At 24.5% G+C, this 18883-nt stretch overlaps 2 protein-coding genes across 4 annotated transcripts; one reads left to right on the forward strand and one right to left on the reverse strand.

Annotated features, from left to right (window-relative positions):
- Window positions 1–1101: 1101 nt before the first annotated feature.
- On the reverse strand, window positions 1102–16179 carry LOC113552511. The gene is made up of 9 exons (XM_026955379.1): window positions 16174–16179; window positions 15692–15821; window positions 15429–15593; window positions 14641–14690; window positions 11056–11229; window positions 10793–10990; window positions 5169–5317; window positions 4546–4876; window positions 1102–1146 (listed from the first exon to the last, which is right to left on the reverse strand). The coding sequence occupies exons 1-9, from the start codon at window positions 16177–16179 to the stop codon at window positions 1102–1104; spliced, it is 1248 nt and encodes a 415-aa protein (XP_026811180.1).
- Window positions 10432–14048, forward strand: LOC113551612 (serine/threonine-protein kinase PLK4). 3 transcript variants are annotated; one of them, XM_026953958.1, is made up of 3 exons: window positions 10432–10623; window positions 11398–11449; window positions 11624–14048. In XM_026953958.1, exon 3 carries the CDS (start codon window positions 11633–11635, stop codon window positions 13796–13798), a length of 2166 nt encoding a protein of 721 aa, XP_026809759.1. In that variant the 5' UTR covers window positions 10432–10623; window positions 11398–11449; window positions 11624–11632; the 3' UTR covers window positions 13799–14048. The 3 variants fall into 3 exon arrangements, with proteins under 3 accessions (XP_026809759.1, XP_026809760.1, XP_026809761.1); XM_026953959.1 differs by lacking the exon at window positions 11398–11449; XM_026953960.1 differs by lacking the exons at window positions 10432–10623; window positions 11398–11449 and adding an exon at window positions 10987–11007.
- Window positions 16180–18883: the final 2704 nt, after the last annotated feature.

An 18883-nucleotide genomic window follows, 5' to 3' on the forward strand; every position in this document is an offset into this window, starting at 1 on the left:
TTGTATTTTTCTAACTAAAGTTTTATTACAAATTAGTCCAAACATTATTTAAAAATATTCATAATCTGATTTTTTAAGAATAATTTTATTTTTTAGTGTTAAAACAAGAGTGACTTGAAAAAACATGTATAATTTTTTATGATTATAATGTTTATATGTCGTTAAAAAAGATGCTATATAAAAATTTTTATGTTCATATATTGTTAAGGAAAATGTTACAAAATTTTTTTCTAACTTAAACTACTTACACTTTATTAGAGAAAGTAAAAAAATTATGTTACAATAACGAGGATATAGGGATTTATTTATTTTTTTTTATTTAATATTTAGGTTACCTATTGACTTCTTTAGGTTATTATATGTACTAAGATGTTTTTAAAAACCTTATTTGAGTTCCAAGTAAAACGTATGGTAGGTTAAATGCTCAAAAACATCAAAAAAATCTTACTGTTCTTATGTCACCCGAAACTCAATGTGATGACTTGGATCATCCACTTTTTATATTTTTTTTTACCAAATTATGGTTAAATTTCATTTTTTTTTTTTTTGTGCAAATATATATTTATTTATACCGTGAGTCTATACTAGATTTTTTTCAAATTTAAAAAATTAATATTGAAGTCGTAGGAGCCTGGGAAAGTAAAAAATCGTGTTCATTTTACCCGTGTTATATGGCAATAACGAAACAGTTTATACTTCGGGTGACGTCACGGAGTGGCTTCTCCCACTCCCAAAATTTCAAAAATGCGAAATGAGGCAACTTGTATAATCTATAAACCTTAATGAATTGCAGCATCTATACTGCTACTTCCATTAAATATAGATATGTACAACAAGTCAACAAAACATTCATTTATCGTGTTTATTTTTACAGTCTAAAATACACAGTAATATTATCCAGAAAATAAGCAAAATAAAAAAGATAGAAAATGGATACCACTCTGCTGTATAGTAAGTGTAGATCACTGTAAAAAGCAATCATCTCAAACAGCAACTTATTTGTATGCGGCCTCGGCCACATTGAAAAAATGTAAAAATATTTAATTGTTCATAATAAAATCAATTATTTATAGAATTATTTTTTTTTGCAGCCCACAAAATTTATTGTACAGATTTTTTGGCACGAGTAATAGTTTGCATTCGATCCTGCAGAAATATACGTGTTAAATTTAAATTCAATGATATATAATTGTATAAGAAAAACAATTTTGAGCGGAGATGGACTATTTACAGTCAATATTAAGCATTTTATTTTTTCTATTCATAATCGAAAAGTCATTATACATTAAATTAATTTTTGACGAAATCATTGCTTTTAAAAATATCATTGAGTGTGTATAAAATGTATAATACTATAATATAAAAATTAATAATATACGTAAAAGTTTTTATTTTCCACGAAAATAATATTTTTAAATTATAAGTTTAAGTTATAACAAAATTATAGTTTAAACAAAATGTCGTCCAAATTTGAACTTTTTCGAAATTATGGTTATATATACTTTTAAATTTTCTTGTTTCAGTAACTATATAAACTATTTATGAGGAACTTTGTATTCAATTGTTGAGCCTTAACTATAAAAATTTGTTAAAATTTGACTTCAAATTCTTATAAAAAAAAATTGTGTCTATATATTTTAAAAATGTTTGTATCATTTTAAGAAGAATTTATGAAAAACTTTATATTTAATTTTAAAGAATTTTTATGTTTTATCATAATTTATAAAAAAGAAAACTAAGATTTCTATAATTAGTTCAAAAAAGTTAAATTAGAAAATTATACTTTATGTTGGAAATGCTAACATAAACATTTGGTAAACATTTCTATTATTCATCTATTATTCGTTTTTGTATTACTTACGTCAAAAAAATAAAATCGATTTTGCCAAAAACAAATTTCGCATAAACATTTTTTTTTAAATTTTTAAATTATTTTTTCTTATTATTTTGAAAAATACTGAGATTTTTTTAATTTTAATCTCTTAAAAGCTAGATTCAATTTTTCATTTAAAGCCCCTCTTAAAGTTGAAAATTAAATCACTTTTTAACTATTTATTGTGTAAACAAAGTACAGTCTGTACACATAACAACACACATCATTGTAAAATCAATACATTCATCACTCCACTCAAATCTAAAATAAATATAATATTCGTATCAATATGAGGTGATTTACGAATATAATTATTACCAACCAAACATACCAAACCAATGCATAAAATCCTAATAATTAGTAACAAATGTGTAGTTAGAAATACATAATATAAATATGCCACTGCGATACACTTATATCTTGCCACTCTGGTAGTAAAACATCGATTTTTTGATATTTGTTTGCTCTTGAATTGACTTAAGTGGAAATGCTTGCTTAGTTGCCTATCTAATACCCTTTGTTATCTTACTAGATAAAACAACTTTTGAAAGTTGTTTACTTGCAAGTTAACGTGATTATAAACTTTAAGATATAATAATTTATATTTTATTTTTCATTGCAATGAAATATTTCGTGAAATATTTCAAAAAAATAAATTTCATGAAATTTTAAAACCCTAATTGTCGTCCTTTATCATTGCCTATAATTACGTATAATATAATAAGATAATGTGATATTAGTGTATTACCGATACACTTTATCATCAACGTTTTAAAACGTTTTTATCCAAGGATTCGAAATTTAAATATTGAAAGTTTAAACATGATTAATAAAATATTTAACACGCCAATACTTGTCTTTAGTAAGGAACAGTTATATCAGATAGGTATAACAAGTAACGTTTACTTGTAACGTAAAAAACACTGTACGTTATACGCGTAGAATATATTTTGGCTTAAATATTAAAAAATTCTCGATTTAATGTAATCGGAGAATTATAAAAAAGTAAGAAGTTAGTAAATCACAATTAAGCAATTAAACATTATTAAATATAGACACATAAAACATTAATACAATAGAAAATAATAATACATTATACCTATTTTTGTTTCATTGATTTTAAATTGAAATATTAAATCAAATCAAGTGACAACAATCGAATAAGTTAAAAATATGTTAGTATTCGCTTGACTGTAGTTGTTTTAAAAATCTATTTATTGTTGATTATTATCAATTTATCAGCCCACGAATAAATTATTTTACAAATTTTAGTCTATGATCAAATGTTAAGTAATATTTTTTTATATAACAGAGACATTCACATCTTCCAGACATCTTATCATAAATAAGTGTTGTTTAGCTGCTTGTCAATTCTTATACTCGACCATATGTTAAAATATCATGTTCATCGTTCATGTAACACGCTATAGTAAAAGTATTTATTTTTCTGACGACTGGTCACCTTACTACTTTTGAATGTTATAAAAAATAATACCATTGATTATAAATACTATTTATAATCAATGATAATACTTATTTCCTGATATAATAATATCGTATTTTTATTCTTTACAACGAACAGTTTATAAATAATAACAATAAATTACAAATTAAAAGTTATGATATATTAAAATATTTTCTTATGATATTTTGGAGGGTTTGAACACTTTGAACCCTCTCCGTTTAACTTCACCTTATATACCTACGTACCTATATCGACGCCTAGGCATAATATAACCATAAATACTAAATAATTTATACATTCAAATTATTATTTATAAAAACTTGTATTTATTAAATAAAATGTCCATATATTTCATTATTTTCAGTAAATTAACTGCATAATATGTATTATTTTAGATATTTCCGTATTGGCCATTGAGTATATTGTAAAATATACTATATTAATATATATACAGAGTGATTCTTTTATCATAAGACACTCATTATTTCAAAAAGTATTCACGTTTTTGAAAAATTGTTATTACATAATTTCAAGTTGTTAAAAATACTACGTTTTTATTAATTAATTATATTTTTTATCCATATATTTTTTTAAGTTTTTTACTTTTTTGAATGACAACATAGTTTTAATTTCATATTCCACAGTAGAATAATTTTCTGAGTATTTTGATGCATAAAAAATCAGGGCGAGTAGTTTATAAGTTAGAAATATTTAAAGTTTAGACAAGCGGAGTGGAGTGGTACAGGGTTACCCCGCAAAATGTTTGTCCACTACTCCACACATCTAAACTTTAAATACGTATAACTCATAAACTACTCGCCCTAAATTCAAATTCTATGTATCAAAATACTCAAAAAATTATTCTGCTGTGGAATATGAAATTAAAACTCTATGTTGTCATTCAAAAAAGTAAAAAACTTAAAAAAATATATGGATAAAAAATATAATTTTTTAATAAAAACGTAGTATTTTTAACAACTTGAAATTATGTAAAAAAAAATTTTCAAAAACATGAATACTTTTTGAAATAATGAGTTTTATGATAAAAGAATCATCCTGTATATATAAGAAATGTGCACAATAAATGTATACAGCATCAATTGATATTTAAATAATAAATTTAAATATCAATAGATTTCATAAAATCTCGATAATTAAAATAATTTGGACGATCATCTTTGCTAAACGCTTCTACCAAACATTTTACTTCATAAATTGACAACAACATGTTCAATTTGCAAACAGTCAAAACATTTAAAAATTCTTGATTCGACACAATTCCTTGACGATGTTTATCGTGATCCTTGAACAAGTCATCTAAGCCGATATTTGGTTTGCTACGCAATTTTTTCAAAGCAGAATCGACAGCACTTCTTTGTTCGTCATTTAAATAATTACTTACACCTTCATATGAAGTTAAATATTCATTGGGATCCAAGAACGTATTTTGATCTAGACCTAATGTGGTGAATGCTTCCTCAACTATGTTACAAAAACGATGATAATCCACTTGACCTGAGTGTGTTTTCGATTCAAATCTGAAATAATTTTGCATCATATAAATACGAACGTTTAGTATCGATCAATTTTAATTAAATTATAAATATTACTTTCCAATTTATTTATTATTAGTATATTACTATAATATTTATATATCTATACCTAGTCCGCCCACAAGTTTTAATTTGGCAACCTAACCGATGAGTTCGAATAGGACTATGGATTTTATATAAATAAGACTCGGTCAAAATTTAACACCGCTATGGTCGTTAGTCGAAATTTGCGAAATCTGAGTTTCTCTATTTCTTTTAAAACAGAGTTTATACTCACTCATTTATTAAAATTTCAAGTTCAATTGAATCGAGTTTAATGCCTGCCATATCTAATCCACGTTGCAAAGTATCTTTTGACATGACTTTATGATTTAAAAGATCAAATTGATTCAAAAACTGATTAAGATTAACTCTTCCTCGTTTCACCTAGATACAAAATTATTTTTGATTATAAATAAGTCAACTGTAATAATAAATAAATAAAAACTACGTTAAGATTACCATTGTTTTTATTTTGATAATTAATTTATTTAATGTTATATTGCTTATTTTCTTGATTGGTTTTGAAGATATATTATCGTTATCATTGTTAATTTTCTTGTTTTTGTTCTAAAATATTTAAATATATAATAAAAAAAAGTGGGCAAGTGGGTATCGCTCTGCTGTATAGTAGAGATGGAGAGTACATCACTGGTCTCTATAATGGATGTGTTAAATTTGAATGCAATGATAGGTATCATTGTATACGAAAAACGATTCTGAACGGAGATGATTTGTCAGTCAATGATAATTAGTAGGATGTATTATATTATTACCTGTATTTAAATTATAATATATCATTATTTTACATGATTTCGAAAAAAAATTTTCATTCATACCTTCATAACATTTTTTCTATATTGACACTGGAATTTTTTTTTACAGTTACTTGAAGGAAAACTTATGGATAACCTTGTATTGGGTTTTTTAACTTTAGGTATAAATCACAAAAATTTTATGAATTTTTAACTTTAAAATTCCTTGCAAATTTTTGAACTTTAAATGCTTATAAACAAAAATTGTGACTAACGATTTTTGATTTTATTGTACTACAATAAGTACAACTTATAATAAACCTTATATTACATTTTAAAGATTTTTTGGATAGCCAAATTTTTTTATCGGTATTTTTAAGAAAAAAAACTTCGAAAATTTCAATTGTCTATAAGTAGCTTAAAAAAGGTAAAAATATTTTTAAATTTAATCGTAAATAGATAACCATAATATAAACATTTGGTAAAAATTTCAAGTATTTACAATGATTTGTTTTTGAGTTATAGCAAAATCAAAATATCGATTTTGTCAAAAAGTGGTTATGCGTAAAAATTCCCGTTTTTCTGTAATTTTTTCAGGGTTTTTCCCGACGCTTTTGAAAACTACTGGGAATTTGCCTATTCAAAGAGGGGCTGAAGTCGAAAATCGAAGCATTATTATTACTCCAAAAAATTATGACAGACACAAAAATAAAAAAAAAACACATCATTGTAAAATCAATACATTCATCACTCCGTTCAGAATCTAAAATAAAAATATATACAACATACATTTTCAATACCTACATTATTTAAACTTTTTTAGTATAAGATTAATTATTTTATTTTATTTTATAGTATATATTAGCTATAGTAGTAAATAATAGAGATACCTTTATTATAGGTATGTAGGTATGTAATATATATATATATTTTTAGCTATAAAATATTTTAAAATTTGAATACCTAAATACTTTTTAGTTTTTACTACTATTTAATTTGCAATTTTAATGCTTGTTAAAAACATAATAATAATAATTGAACCAGTCTAGACACAATCGTCAATCAAGAGTAAATAAATACATTACTTAACAGTTGATGTAACACTACTATAAATATTTAAATTTTTATTACAATTATAAATATTTTTTATATATTATTTGTACAATTTAAAAATGTGTGAACCATACCAAATTATAAATAATACTTGACTCTATGCCTCTTCTTAGACCAGTGTTTTTCAAACAGGGGGCTGTGGCTATATGACTGATGTGCCATGAAATATATAATATATACCTAACCCTAATCCTGATAGGCCATAAAATAATTAATGATTTTGATTAAAGGGGTCTTGACAGTTTCACATTAAATTTAGGAAGGAGGGGGCTATGACAAAAAAGTTTGAGAAGCACTGCCTTAGACGACCTAAACTGGCTAAACCCTACTCTGTTAATCATATGTATGTATTTTGTATATAAATGTATTACTTACTAAACACTTCTTAAGCTTCTCATTAATATCAATTATCATTTTTAAAAATTCCAAATAGTTAAAACCATCTACGTTCATAAATTTTTTTTCAAGAATACCAAGTTCATCTTCTCTACATTTAATACCTGCTGTATACATTCCTCGACGAAAATCCGATCTGGATATGTGACCATGTTTAATTCTATGTTTGTTAAATTTATATTAATATGTAAAATTAGTAAAATAAATTCCTTATTAAATACAAAATATTGTATTACTTATCAAAAACCGTGAAAAACTGTTCTAGCATTATTCTATGTTCATTTAAATAATTGTTTATATTAATTATTGTCTTATTAAATAAAACACGTAAAGGTAAATCCACTGCATCCCAATCTTGTCCTTTTATACGAAGCATTTCGCTCACATTTCGATCACATTTTACTTCTAAATCTGAAGGTTTTTCCACGGTTCTTTCTATAAATACTATTTCCCAGACAGAAAAAATTATTATTATTTCATAACTAAAATAAAACAATAGAACTGTAATTTAATTTTTTTTTTTGTAGTATAAAACTAAAATTTTAAATGAATTTTTGGAATTTGATTAATGAATATTCATATAAGCTATTGATCGAATGTCATAAAAACCAGAAGTAGGCGCTATATGACATATCTATAGTTAAATTTTATCATCCCAAGCTGCCCATAATTTCAAAATATTAGCAAACAAAAAAAACATTTTTTAACCTATTAAATGGTTAAGTATGTACATTGTAAAGTACTAAGTTGTAATCTAGCGTCCTAGCTTATTATGAAAATCTAAGATAATACATATTTACATCAAACGATTATATAGGTTATTAATTATTATATTGTTAATATTATTATTAAGAATATAATGTTTGGGAAGTATAAATCATGTCATATATTTGAATTTTGTACAATACCTCTACCTAATGCAAATTATATTTTATAAAGAGGTAGTTTACTAGTAGTATGGTACCTACAACAAGATATTTTTATTAGTTGTATACTTATAATTTATATAATCTAAATGTTAATAACTAATAAGTAATAAACTAATAACCCCAACTAAATCGTCATGCCGATACTATTTTAGTGATATCAATTATTATTTATTAACCACCATGTTATTAAAATGTTACAAAAAGTTATTTCTAATTTTTATAACTTGTTTGCTTTATTACTGTTAATAATGACATTTTTAAACTGTTGTAATAACATACTATTCATACTTGAGATGATGTACCTATACTGGCATGCGCATTGTCTCCATTTTTAGGAACAAAATTATGGTATACAAGATTTGCGTTCATCAGAACCCATTTTGTTTTGTTATTTTGTAAGTTTTCATACTTAAGTTAATTGATCTATAATAAAATTATTAAAGGAAAGAATATGATCTAGCCGGCCTAACTACGACATTTCATTTAGATTTTTTTTTTTTGATATTTTAATTTTTGAATTGAGTTATAATTATGTACACTTATGCTACTTAAAAATTTAAATATTAATAAAAAATTACAAGATGTCATAAAAGACATGATGTCAAAGAAATAGAAATAGAAATAGAAATTAGAAATTGTAAGTAGTTCATTGAAAATTAAAGCAGAATATGATCCACATATGCGTCCAAACAAATTAATACACCTAGAGTTAAATTATTTAAGCTCGCCAGTCAATATGAAAACAGAATATGATTTGACAGAAAGTCCTAACTCTTATAAAGAATTAAGTCTTATAAATAACGAAGGGAAACGTATAAAAACTAATAGTTTAGACTCTAAACTTTAGAGTATAATAATTTTCCAACATTGCAGGTAATTATTAATTCAAAAATTTGGTACTACGTAGGTTATGTAGGTACACCCTATATATTGTTAAATTTATTTTTAGAAATGTATGAATTAATGCGAATATATAGTTAAAACAAATAAATATAACCATTTAAAACTAAATAGGTAATGTAATAGATAGGTATGTGACTATTATTTTTAAATTAAAAAAAAAATGGTACATAAGTAGTTACCTACACCATCATATACGGTTTAATTGATACATCCGTACATTCGTACTTAAATTCTAGGTGGTAACTATCCCAGAATATTAAATAACGCGATGTATAAATCTACAACCTAAGTTGGTGATAGCAATAAATACGACACCCATATAATAATACTATAATACTATATTATAAATTAATTATAATACCATATTCTATATCATTGAATAATAAAATTGGTAAATAACACGACCAGTTCGTAACATAGGTAATATAAATAATACAACCTATGTACCTAACACCTAAGTCTAATACGTTTACGACCAACACCAAAGACTAGGGAATCTTATAACAATATAACAAAATAACTAATAAGCTGTGTTGTAAAAAATACTTTTAAAATGTATTTGAGTAAATGATGATCTGTCGTGATCGTTATTTTTTAATAGACGAAAACGAAAATCGATATCGAATTGTCAATGAATGAAAAATGACTAATATAATATAATTATTTTATAACGTTGTAGCATGACGAAGACGGCATGGTATTTTTATTTAACAAGGATTACAAATAGAAACAAATTAAAAATTAAAAGGAATAAAAAAAGTATTCATTGATAAAACAAAAGTAATGAAAATACCATTCAAATACTTCAAAATAAAAAGTATTTAAAAAAGTATTCAATTAGAAAAAAGTATAATTGAAAATTGAATAGTTTTACTCAAATACTTTACAACAATACTTATAAGCTATAAGTATGATTCAGATTTAAAAACCATTATACACATTGAAAAATATGAAAATAGATATAATTATTCCAACTTATTAATTAAAAACATACGATTATTCTAATTAATTGTAAACATAATAATATTATTTTAATTTATTTAAAGGTATTATGGTATTATTATATGGTTCTAATTATTAGAATATAATATAATACCTATAAGACTCTAATATTTATTTAATAAGTCTACGAACTACGTCATAGATATACACAAAATACATTTTAGTAAGGTAATGCCGGTAATGGCAATCATTCTCTACCGTTAAAATATTAAATGGTTGAATAATTCTAAAAAATAAAAATGATGTATGAGCACCTTTATTTAACATTCAAAAATATTTCTTCCATGATTCTTTAAAAAATGTTTATCTAATCTAGTTTAGTAGAGTGCGATAATCTTGAATCCGTTATCATTTGAATTTACGATAATGTAAACAATTAATTTGTAAATCGGTTTTAGTTTAAATGTTTTTACTTTATAGTTCTACTAAATTTCTAAATCCTAATGACAAATGACCCAATGCTTATTTTAGTATTTGGTGTTGGACCACAATTCAAACTATTAAAAAATGTAATCAATTTTTTAATTTTTAAATTTCCATTAAAAATGAAGACGCTACAAAATATATCTACCTGTAATTCTGAATAAAAAAAAAGGTACCTATAATTAAAATATTATTAATCTATTTATACTATATAAAATACTTAAAGTTAGATCATAATATTTATTAATAATACTAGGCAATCCTTGTATTATGTAAACATAAAATAATTAATTCTAAAATTAACTTTTTTTGAGTGGATATTAAAATATATAATATTTTACTATACCAGTATTTATTTCATCTTCAAATTGTTTCCAGTTGATTCTTTCAGGACATTCTTTATCTTTATACATAAGCAACAGTGTAAATAATTCTTTCTCTGGATAGTATATTTTACCTAATGAACTAACACCTATCATGTCTAAACACCTGCGGAATTGTGTTTCAGTTACATGTCCTTTTGAATCAGGATCAAATGTCTACATAATATAAAATAGTTAGTATATATGAATTTTCAAGTTAATTTACACATCAGTTTTCCAACTTGAAAAAATTGTCCAACATTAATTCGATTTTCAAAAACAGATTTTTGAAGGTTTCTGAATATTGTTAATACATTATCCTTTTTATGTGTTTTATTTGCTATTAATGGATGATAAACATTTTGATTAGTGTATAATCTCGTACCTTTTTCTTTAATTTTGTCTTCTATAATTACCTTTACAATATAAATTACATTATTTAATGATTAAAAATGTATTTATATTATTTGGTTTATTAACCCGAGTAAAACGATAAATCTATAAATTATTATGCAATGATTTTATAATGTTGAATATTAGAACAATGAAATGGTTTTAGTTTAATTTTATTTCTATGTATTTAGATAACATACATTATGGTCAGTGTTAAAACAACAACAACCTGTTAATTAACAAGTTAGTTAACAACTATATTTGTGTATAAATATAATATCTTTTTATCTTTCACAACTTTAAAATTTTTAAAGATTTTATTATGAAGTTAATGCAATATGATACATAAATTTGAATTGATAAAAATAAATTTCTAAAATCTGTATTAAATATTAGGTATTACTTTTTTTGTTTTAGAAAATTTCAATGTTGCCCTATAAAACAATACCATTATCTGATAGTATAGAAGGCTATGAAAAATTGGAACTTTTGGGTAAAGGTGGCTTTGCGTGTGTGTATCATGCTCAATGCCACCGCACTGGTCGTCGTGTTGCTATCAAGGAGATTGATATTTGGACTATGAAAAAACAAAATATGATAGATCGTGTACGCCAAGAAGTAAAAATACATAGTCAACTTAAACATCCATCTATTTTAGAGTTGTATACATTTTTTGAAGATTGTCGGCATGTTTATTTAGTATTAGAACTTTGTCATAATGGTGAATTACTCCAATATTTAAAACGTAATGGAAACAAATTATCAGAAATTGAAGCACGGTATATTATAAGACAAGTAGTTGAAGGTCTTTTATACTTACATAAACATAATATTGTGCACAGAGATATGACTTTAACAAATTTATTATTAACAAAAGACATGCGTGTAAAAATTGCTGATTTTGGTCTTGCAACTCAATTAAATTCTAAGGATGAAAAACATATGACAATGTGTGGAACCCCAAATTATATATCACCAGAAGTTGCTACTCGAAGCTCACATGGTCTAGAAACAGATTTGTGGGGTTTGGGATGTTTATTGTATACTTTGTTAGTTGGACATCCTCCATTTGACACCGATGCTATTAAAAGCACACTTACAAAAGTTGTGATGAGTGATTTTTCTTTGCCAAATTATTTATCGAACAAAGCTAAAGATTTAATAAATTGTTTACTTAGAAAAAATCCGAGAGATCGTATAGATTTGCACGGTGTGTTAAATCATGATTTTATGCAAGAAAAAATTATTTGTGATGGGCCTTCTATATGGTTTCATCAATCACATTTCACTGAAGATAGTGGTTTCAATACAATTTCATTTAATAAAGAAAAATGTAGTTCTTCAACCGGCTTAAATTATGTACGTTCAATTCATAATCCTAGTATTGAAATTAATCATCACACTGGAAATTCAAACTTAAACGCATTATCAAGTTGTAGAGATTTTCATTTAAATACAGAAGCCCAAAAAGAAGAATGCTACACATCAAATGTAATAAGAAGTTTTCATAAACATAGCAATAATTTCCAAAATATGTACCATGTAACTCCATCACAGCATTCAGAAAATAGACAATTTACTGTTTTTGATGATAAATTTCTTCAGTCATTTAAAACCTTTCCTGAAACAAGTTCATCAAATAGAATGGCTGATTGCTTAAGCACAGTACGCTTGCAAAAACACAGACATAAAACAAAAAATAAAGTGTTAAGTATTCTAAATAATGGAGATGTTTGTGTAGAGTTTATTAAAATGAAATCAAAATCCAAAGAAGAACGAGTTGTAGAAGTAATACGTATTTCTTCCGATGGTCAACATATGGTTATATATAGACCAAATAAAGATAGAGGAGTGACATTGAATGACGAACCTCCACCTATACCAATTAAAGGAGCTGATGAAGTATATAGTTATGAGTCACTTCCTCAGCATCATTGGAAAAAATATGCATATGCTGCTCAATTTGTAAAACTTATTGCTTCTAAGACAGCCAAAGTTGTTTTTTATAGTGATGAGGCAAAATGTCTTCTTATGGAAGATGGTAAAGCATTTGAAGCACATTTTTACAATGGATCTATGGTATCAAGTCTTGGAAATGGAGACATAAAAATAGTTGTAAATGGAAAATCAAAATCTTTTAGTCGACCAGAATGTTTAGATGAATCAGATAAAATAATTTACATTCAATTCAAAAAATACTATGAACATTGTTGCTTAGTTGAAAAAACTTTATGTACTCTTGATACAAGTGCTAATAGTGGTGTTATTGTATTTCCGGTGACATTAGGAAGGAGACCTATAGCAAAAGAAACAAAAGGTAAATCTGATATACCAACAAATTGTAAATTAAAGAGTTCATTTTTAATTAAATCTGGTGAAATTTGTATAAATTATGGAGATGGATCGCTTGTAAAACTTGATACAACTACCGGTAAAGTGAAATGTGAGACAACTCAAGGAGTAGTTATGGTATATGATCAAAAAGATAGACATCTACTACCTGAATGGGCAAAAAATTGTTTAAAAGAAATTCCACATTTACTTAAGCCTAATGAACAAACAACAACCAACTGGAAATGGCCAAACAGATAATTGTGACTTCAATTTAATACTTCTATTTATAATTTTGTATTAAAGATAAATATTATTCAATCAATGAATTATTTAGCAAAAATTAGTCTTCCATAATTCATTAGGTAATAAATACCTAGTTTATATAATGTCTATGTTAGATAATTATGTAAAATATTGTAATTTTATGAATAATTTTAATTGAGAATAACAATGTATTTAACTATAATATATTATTTTGATAGGTATTTAGTTTATCCTTAATTTAAAGGCCTACAACAAAATAAATTAATATTAAAAATGTAAAAAAAAAATTATAATAGACATATTATATAATATATATTATTTAAATATATTTGATAAAAGTAATTATGTAGGTATATTATTGTTTATTACTATTGATTGTAAACACTTATAAACTACTAATTGGTACCTACTATTAAACTATTTATTATCAATACAAATAATTATAATAAGGTATTACAGTTAAATAATAAAAAAAGTATTACAATAGAATATGAATAGTTATTAATTCTCATAAATGTTATTTATTGTATTATTATTTATTAACAACTACTAAATACAGAGATGTCGAAATGAGTTTAATTAGTACTTTACTTATGTCAATAAAATAATATATTCAGGAGTTTCTTATATTAGTATATTAAACTTTATAACAGTTATTTATAATTATATTTATAAAATGTTTATGGTTAAAAATGTGTATATTTGTTATTGCTGGCTATTGGCATATTATATAATGAGTTACAATGGTATATTTAATTTATGTTACCTTTACCTATATAGGTAACTGAAATAGTAACAAAACAATGGAAATTGCCAGATATGATTATAATACTTACATCAATAAAAATTGATTGTGGGTCATTATTTTTCACCCAGTTCAATTCATCTAAAAATTGTTTTTTATCGATCATATAACCATATGCAATAAATTTATCAATAATAAGATCCATTTCTGGTGGAGAAATTTTTATTTTTAAAGTGTAGAACATATTCTTAAACTGTTTTATAGTCATCAGTCCATTATTATTGGTCAGCTAATACAGAATAAAATAAAATAATATTTAATTGACAATCAAAATGTAAGAGTGAATACCTTTTCGTAGTCTTCAAAATGAGATTCCAAGAGAATGCTTGATGCATTTAAATAATTAGAAATTTTTTTCATTATTTTTAAACGGGGTGAGTCTTGTATTGTATAGTAGACATTTCCGTCATTTATTATATTGGAAGGTAATTCTATAATAGGTAGACAATTTTATTATTGTTATTTATATCTGACTATCTGAATGTACATATTTTATACATATATTTGTCATTAGTGTTATTCATTCAAACATTAAAAATAAATTAAATGCCTTTTCAATATTCTGATGCATATTTATTTAACCAATTATATTATCTTAAAAATGTAGAATATAACCTTAAGTTCACAATTACACAAAACCACACACATCATATAAGTAGGTAGGTATACAATAAATAAACTATATTTATGCAACTTTAAAGTTGTACTTACAATGTACATGTAAATTATTACATTGAAAACATAAAAAATGTGATATGCCTACTTATACAATATCACTAATTGATAATAATAGTTATCTACAAAATATTATATTGATACCTTTATTTTTTGGTAGGCCTGATTCATGTATAATTTCGCAAAATTGTCCATACGGTACTTGTCCATTGGAATTTTCAAAATAGCTGACTAAAAATTGTATTTCCTCATCATTTAAATCAATAATAGATTTTAATGGTCCAGATAATGCATTTTTGAATTTGAAAACTCAAGTAAAAATATAAAAAAAAATACTTATTAATTGTATTACTACAAGACATATTCAAGCATTCAATTGAAAAAAAAATATACTTAATTATTATTACCGGTTACAAATCCAGTGTTTTTTATATCATAAATTGAGTAATAGTCCCAAAAATTAAATTTGATGAAATTGACTACCTCTCGAATTTTCTTACATATACTCCATAAATCCCGTTTAACTTTATAAGTATGCTAAAAATAAAAGACATTTAAATTAGGTTTTACCGATATATTAGATGTAATCGCTTTGTATAGCCTTTATAAACCTATGCTTATTTGGGTATGAGGGTATGACAGTAAAATATATTATATTATTATAGTATACCTATACAAAATAATTAAAAGAAGCATTGATATTAATCGTTAGATACTTTCACTAATATTTTATTTGTATAGGTATAGATTTATATTATTTAGTCATTGTTCAAATATTTTAATAAGAAATTACATATTTTATAATATAAAAATAAAAATAGGTTATTATAAACTGCTAAAAATGAGAAATAATATGTTGTATTTTAAAATTAATAAATTAATAAATTACCTTCATTTTAATTTTGTAATGAGTAATTGTAAATGTTCAGTGATTTAGAATTATGTTAATAAATAAATTCAATAAAAATTAAAATAATAAACAAACTATAATAACTATTAGCAATTATAATATAGTATGTTTATAAGTAATAAATATGAACATAATGCAAAATGTACGCAGCTAAATGTTATTATTGGCCAAATTTAAATGCAATTTTGTGAAACAATTATTTTCCAAAGATCTAATAATATACACAATATCCGTTCATCGTATTCTATTGGCTTAACAAATACAGTGCACTTTAAATAGTACTATGTCTTATGTCTGTGTGTCTTAACACTAATATAGGTATTATGTAGTGTACTAATGTGTAAAATGACAAAATTTTATACTTGTTATACTATAAAAATAAGTAATGGCCTATAGGCGAAGTAATAGTAATCTATACATCTCTTTGAAAATGTATTATTAAATAATTTTCTTTCTTTTATAGGTATCTAGCCACGAGCCACTTATAAAAATGTATCTAATTCTAATATTATGTATAATAAAATATTTATTTATAAACATTTCAGTTATTTCAATGAAAATAGACGTATTTTATTATTATTATTATTTATATCCATAGATGTTAAAATTCTAAGATTTAGAGCAGTGCACACACACACAAATAATATAATAAACCTGTTAAATTCACCTTTAATATAGTGTACAATTTATTATGCTAAAAAAATAAAAATAAATATTAGATAGGTACGCACATCTGGTTTCTTAATCCAAATATGACCGACTATGTATTTTCTCATATTTTATTTTTAAATTTAGTAAGTATAGGTATTGTAATTTTATTAAAGTGTATACTGTATACCAGGGGCGGATCTAAAGCTTGTTTAAGGGAAGGGCGAATAGGAATATTTATGTATATCTGTATGACTATATATCTATATCAAAAATATAAGGCCACTGCTGCTTTTTTTTTATAGTGTATACAATAAGGCTGAATTTAATACGAGAGCCGCCTTCTCTCAAAGGTCAAAGCCAAACTAACATCTTTTAAGGGCTGTAACTAGTAAACATAAACTTTTTTTGTTTATCATTTAACATTTGCTACTACACACAAATTAGGGATTGGACATACATATACAATATAACTACTAAAACCTACCTGCTATAGGTTGAAAAATATCCCATGTTGTCAAAATTTGAACTTCAGATACCCACAAAATCATTATCTATTTGTAAAACTGTTTTTTGAAACTTCTGTTTTTCAAGGATTAGGTAGGTAATTTAAGATAAAAATTTTAATGTGTTTTTAATAACAAAATAATTTATAAACGATCGTGATTTTGACAAATGTAAATTTTTACTTTAAACACTTGTAACTTGTAAGGCTGTAAGAAATAAAAACATTTTGACAAATATATTTTTGTTATTAATATTACGAAAATAAAAATAACTGAAAAACTTTGTATTGAATTTTCTAGCTTTTTTACTCAAAAATAAATATTCTACCTTCTACCATATTTTTACATATTAAACTAAAAAAAATTCAGTCAATTGTCCCTAGTCTCTACAGTAATAAATATTTAAATTATAAAAAAAAAATTTTAAAAGGTATCGAAATAAAGATTCTAGTTTTTTTAGGATTTGCCAATTATTTTGAAAAGCAAAATAAATTTATTACTTTTGATTTCTCGAAGTAACAACTAAATCCAATTATCTACAAGAAATTGACACTAAGTTGAACATTTAAGTATTTTGGTATAAATTATGATTGGACCCGAGATTACCAGATTCAACACCGATTATAGCTTTTTTTTATTGAACCCAATAAAAACAGTTGTTGAGTTGTCTATTAATGTATTATCTATACATTTCTTTGATTCAGGGCGCACCCAAGAAATTTTTTTGGGGGGGCTAAATTCAAATCATTTTTAAATATTAATAGTATTTATAATAATTAATATTTATAATAATATAAACAGAGGGCCCGGAATGACAGGTATAAACATATAATATTATGTTATACCTAATGTTTAAATTTCGTTGATAATTTTTTATTTAATAATTTAAAGTCAATACACCTCATCAAATTATCAAAATGTTTGTGGCTAGCCATTTTGTTTGGGTTGAGGGGGGGGGGCTAAAGCCCATTAGCTATCCTCTTGCTTTGATTACAAGTTACAACAGATTAAATGAAACTTTAAATAATCTGTGTGACTGTTTACCTATTATGTATTTAACATTTCCAACTTACATACTAAACTTATTTATAAGTTATAAGAACTACTCAAAAGAAATGTGAAATCATACCAATGAAATACATACATAATACATATTACATTACGGTACTAAATATTAAATTGTATATCTAAATAATTATTATTTATATAATTAAAAAAGGTGGGCAAGTGGGTATCGCTCTGCTGTATAGTAGAGATGAGGAGTAGGTCACTATAATGGATGTGTTAAATTTGAATGCAATGACAGGTGTCATTGTATACGAGAAACGATTCTGAACGGAGATGATTTGTCAGTCTAGGATAATTAGTAGGATATATCATATTAACGCCTTTAAAAACTACTAGTTTAGTTTAGTAACTTACTTTTACCCCCCACACCCACCCCAAGTAACAACTAGATGAATTTTCTTTTTCAAAAAGGGGCTGAAGTAAAAAAATCAAAGCATTATTTCTACTCCAAAACGTGATGAGATAAA

The sequence above is a fragment of the Rhopalosiphum maidis genome, chromosome 2 (assembly GCF_003676215.2).
Source record: "Rhopalosiphum maidis isolate BTI-1 chromosome 2, ASM367621v3, whole genome shotgun sequence".
Lineage (NCBI taxonomy): Eukaryota > Metazoa > Arthropoda > Insecta > Hemiptera > Aphididae > Rhopalosiphum > Rhopalosiphum maidis.

Bases quoted from the DNA above. Each gene is read 5' to 3' on its own strand.
- LOC113551612 (XM_026953958.1), top strand. From the start codon at position 11,633: ATGTTGCCCTATAAAACAATACCATTATCTGATAGTATAGAAGGCTAT.
- LOC113552511 (XM_026955379.1), bottom strand. The intron at 4,877-5,168 runs GTGAGTATAAAC...AAATTATTTCAG, and splicing joins CTTGAAATTTTAATAAATGA to ATTTGAATCGAAAACACACT. The intron at 1,147-4,545 runs GTAAAATGTTTG...ATATTTCTGCAG, and splicing joins TGTTGTTGTCAATTTATGAA to GATCGAATGCAAACTATTAC.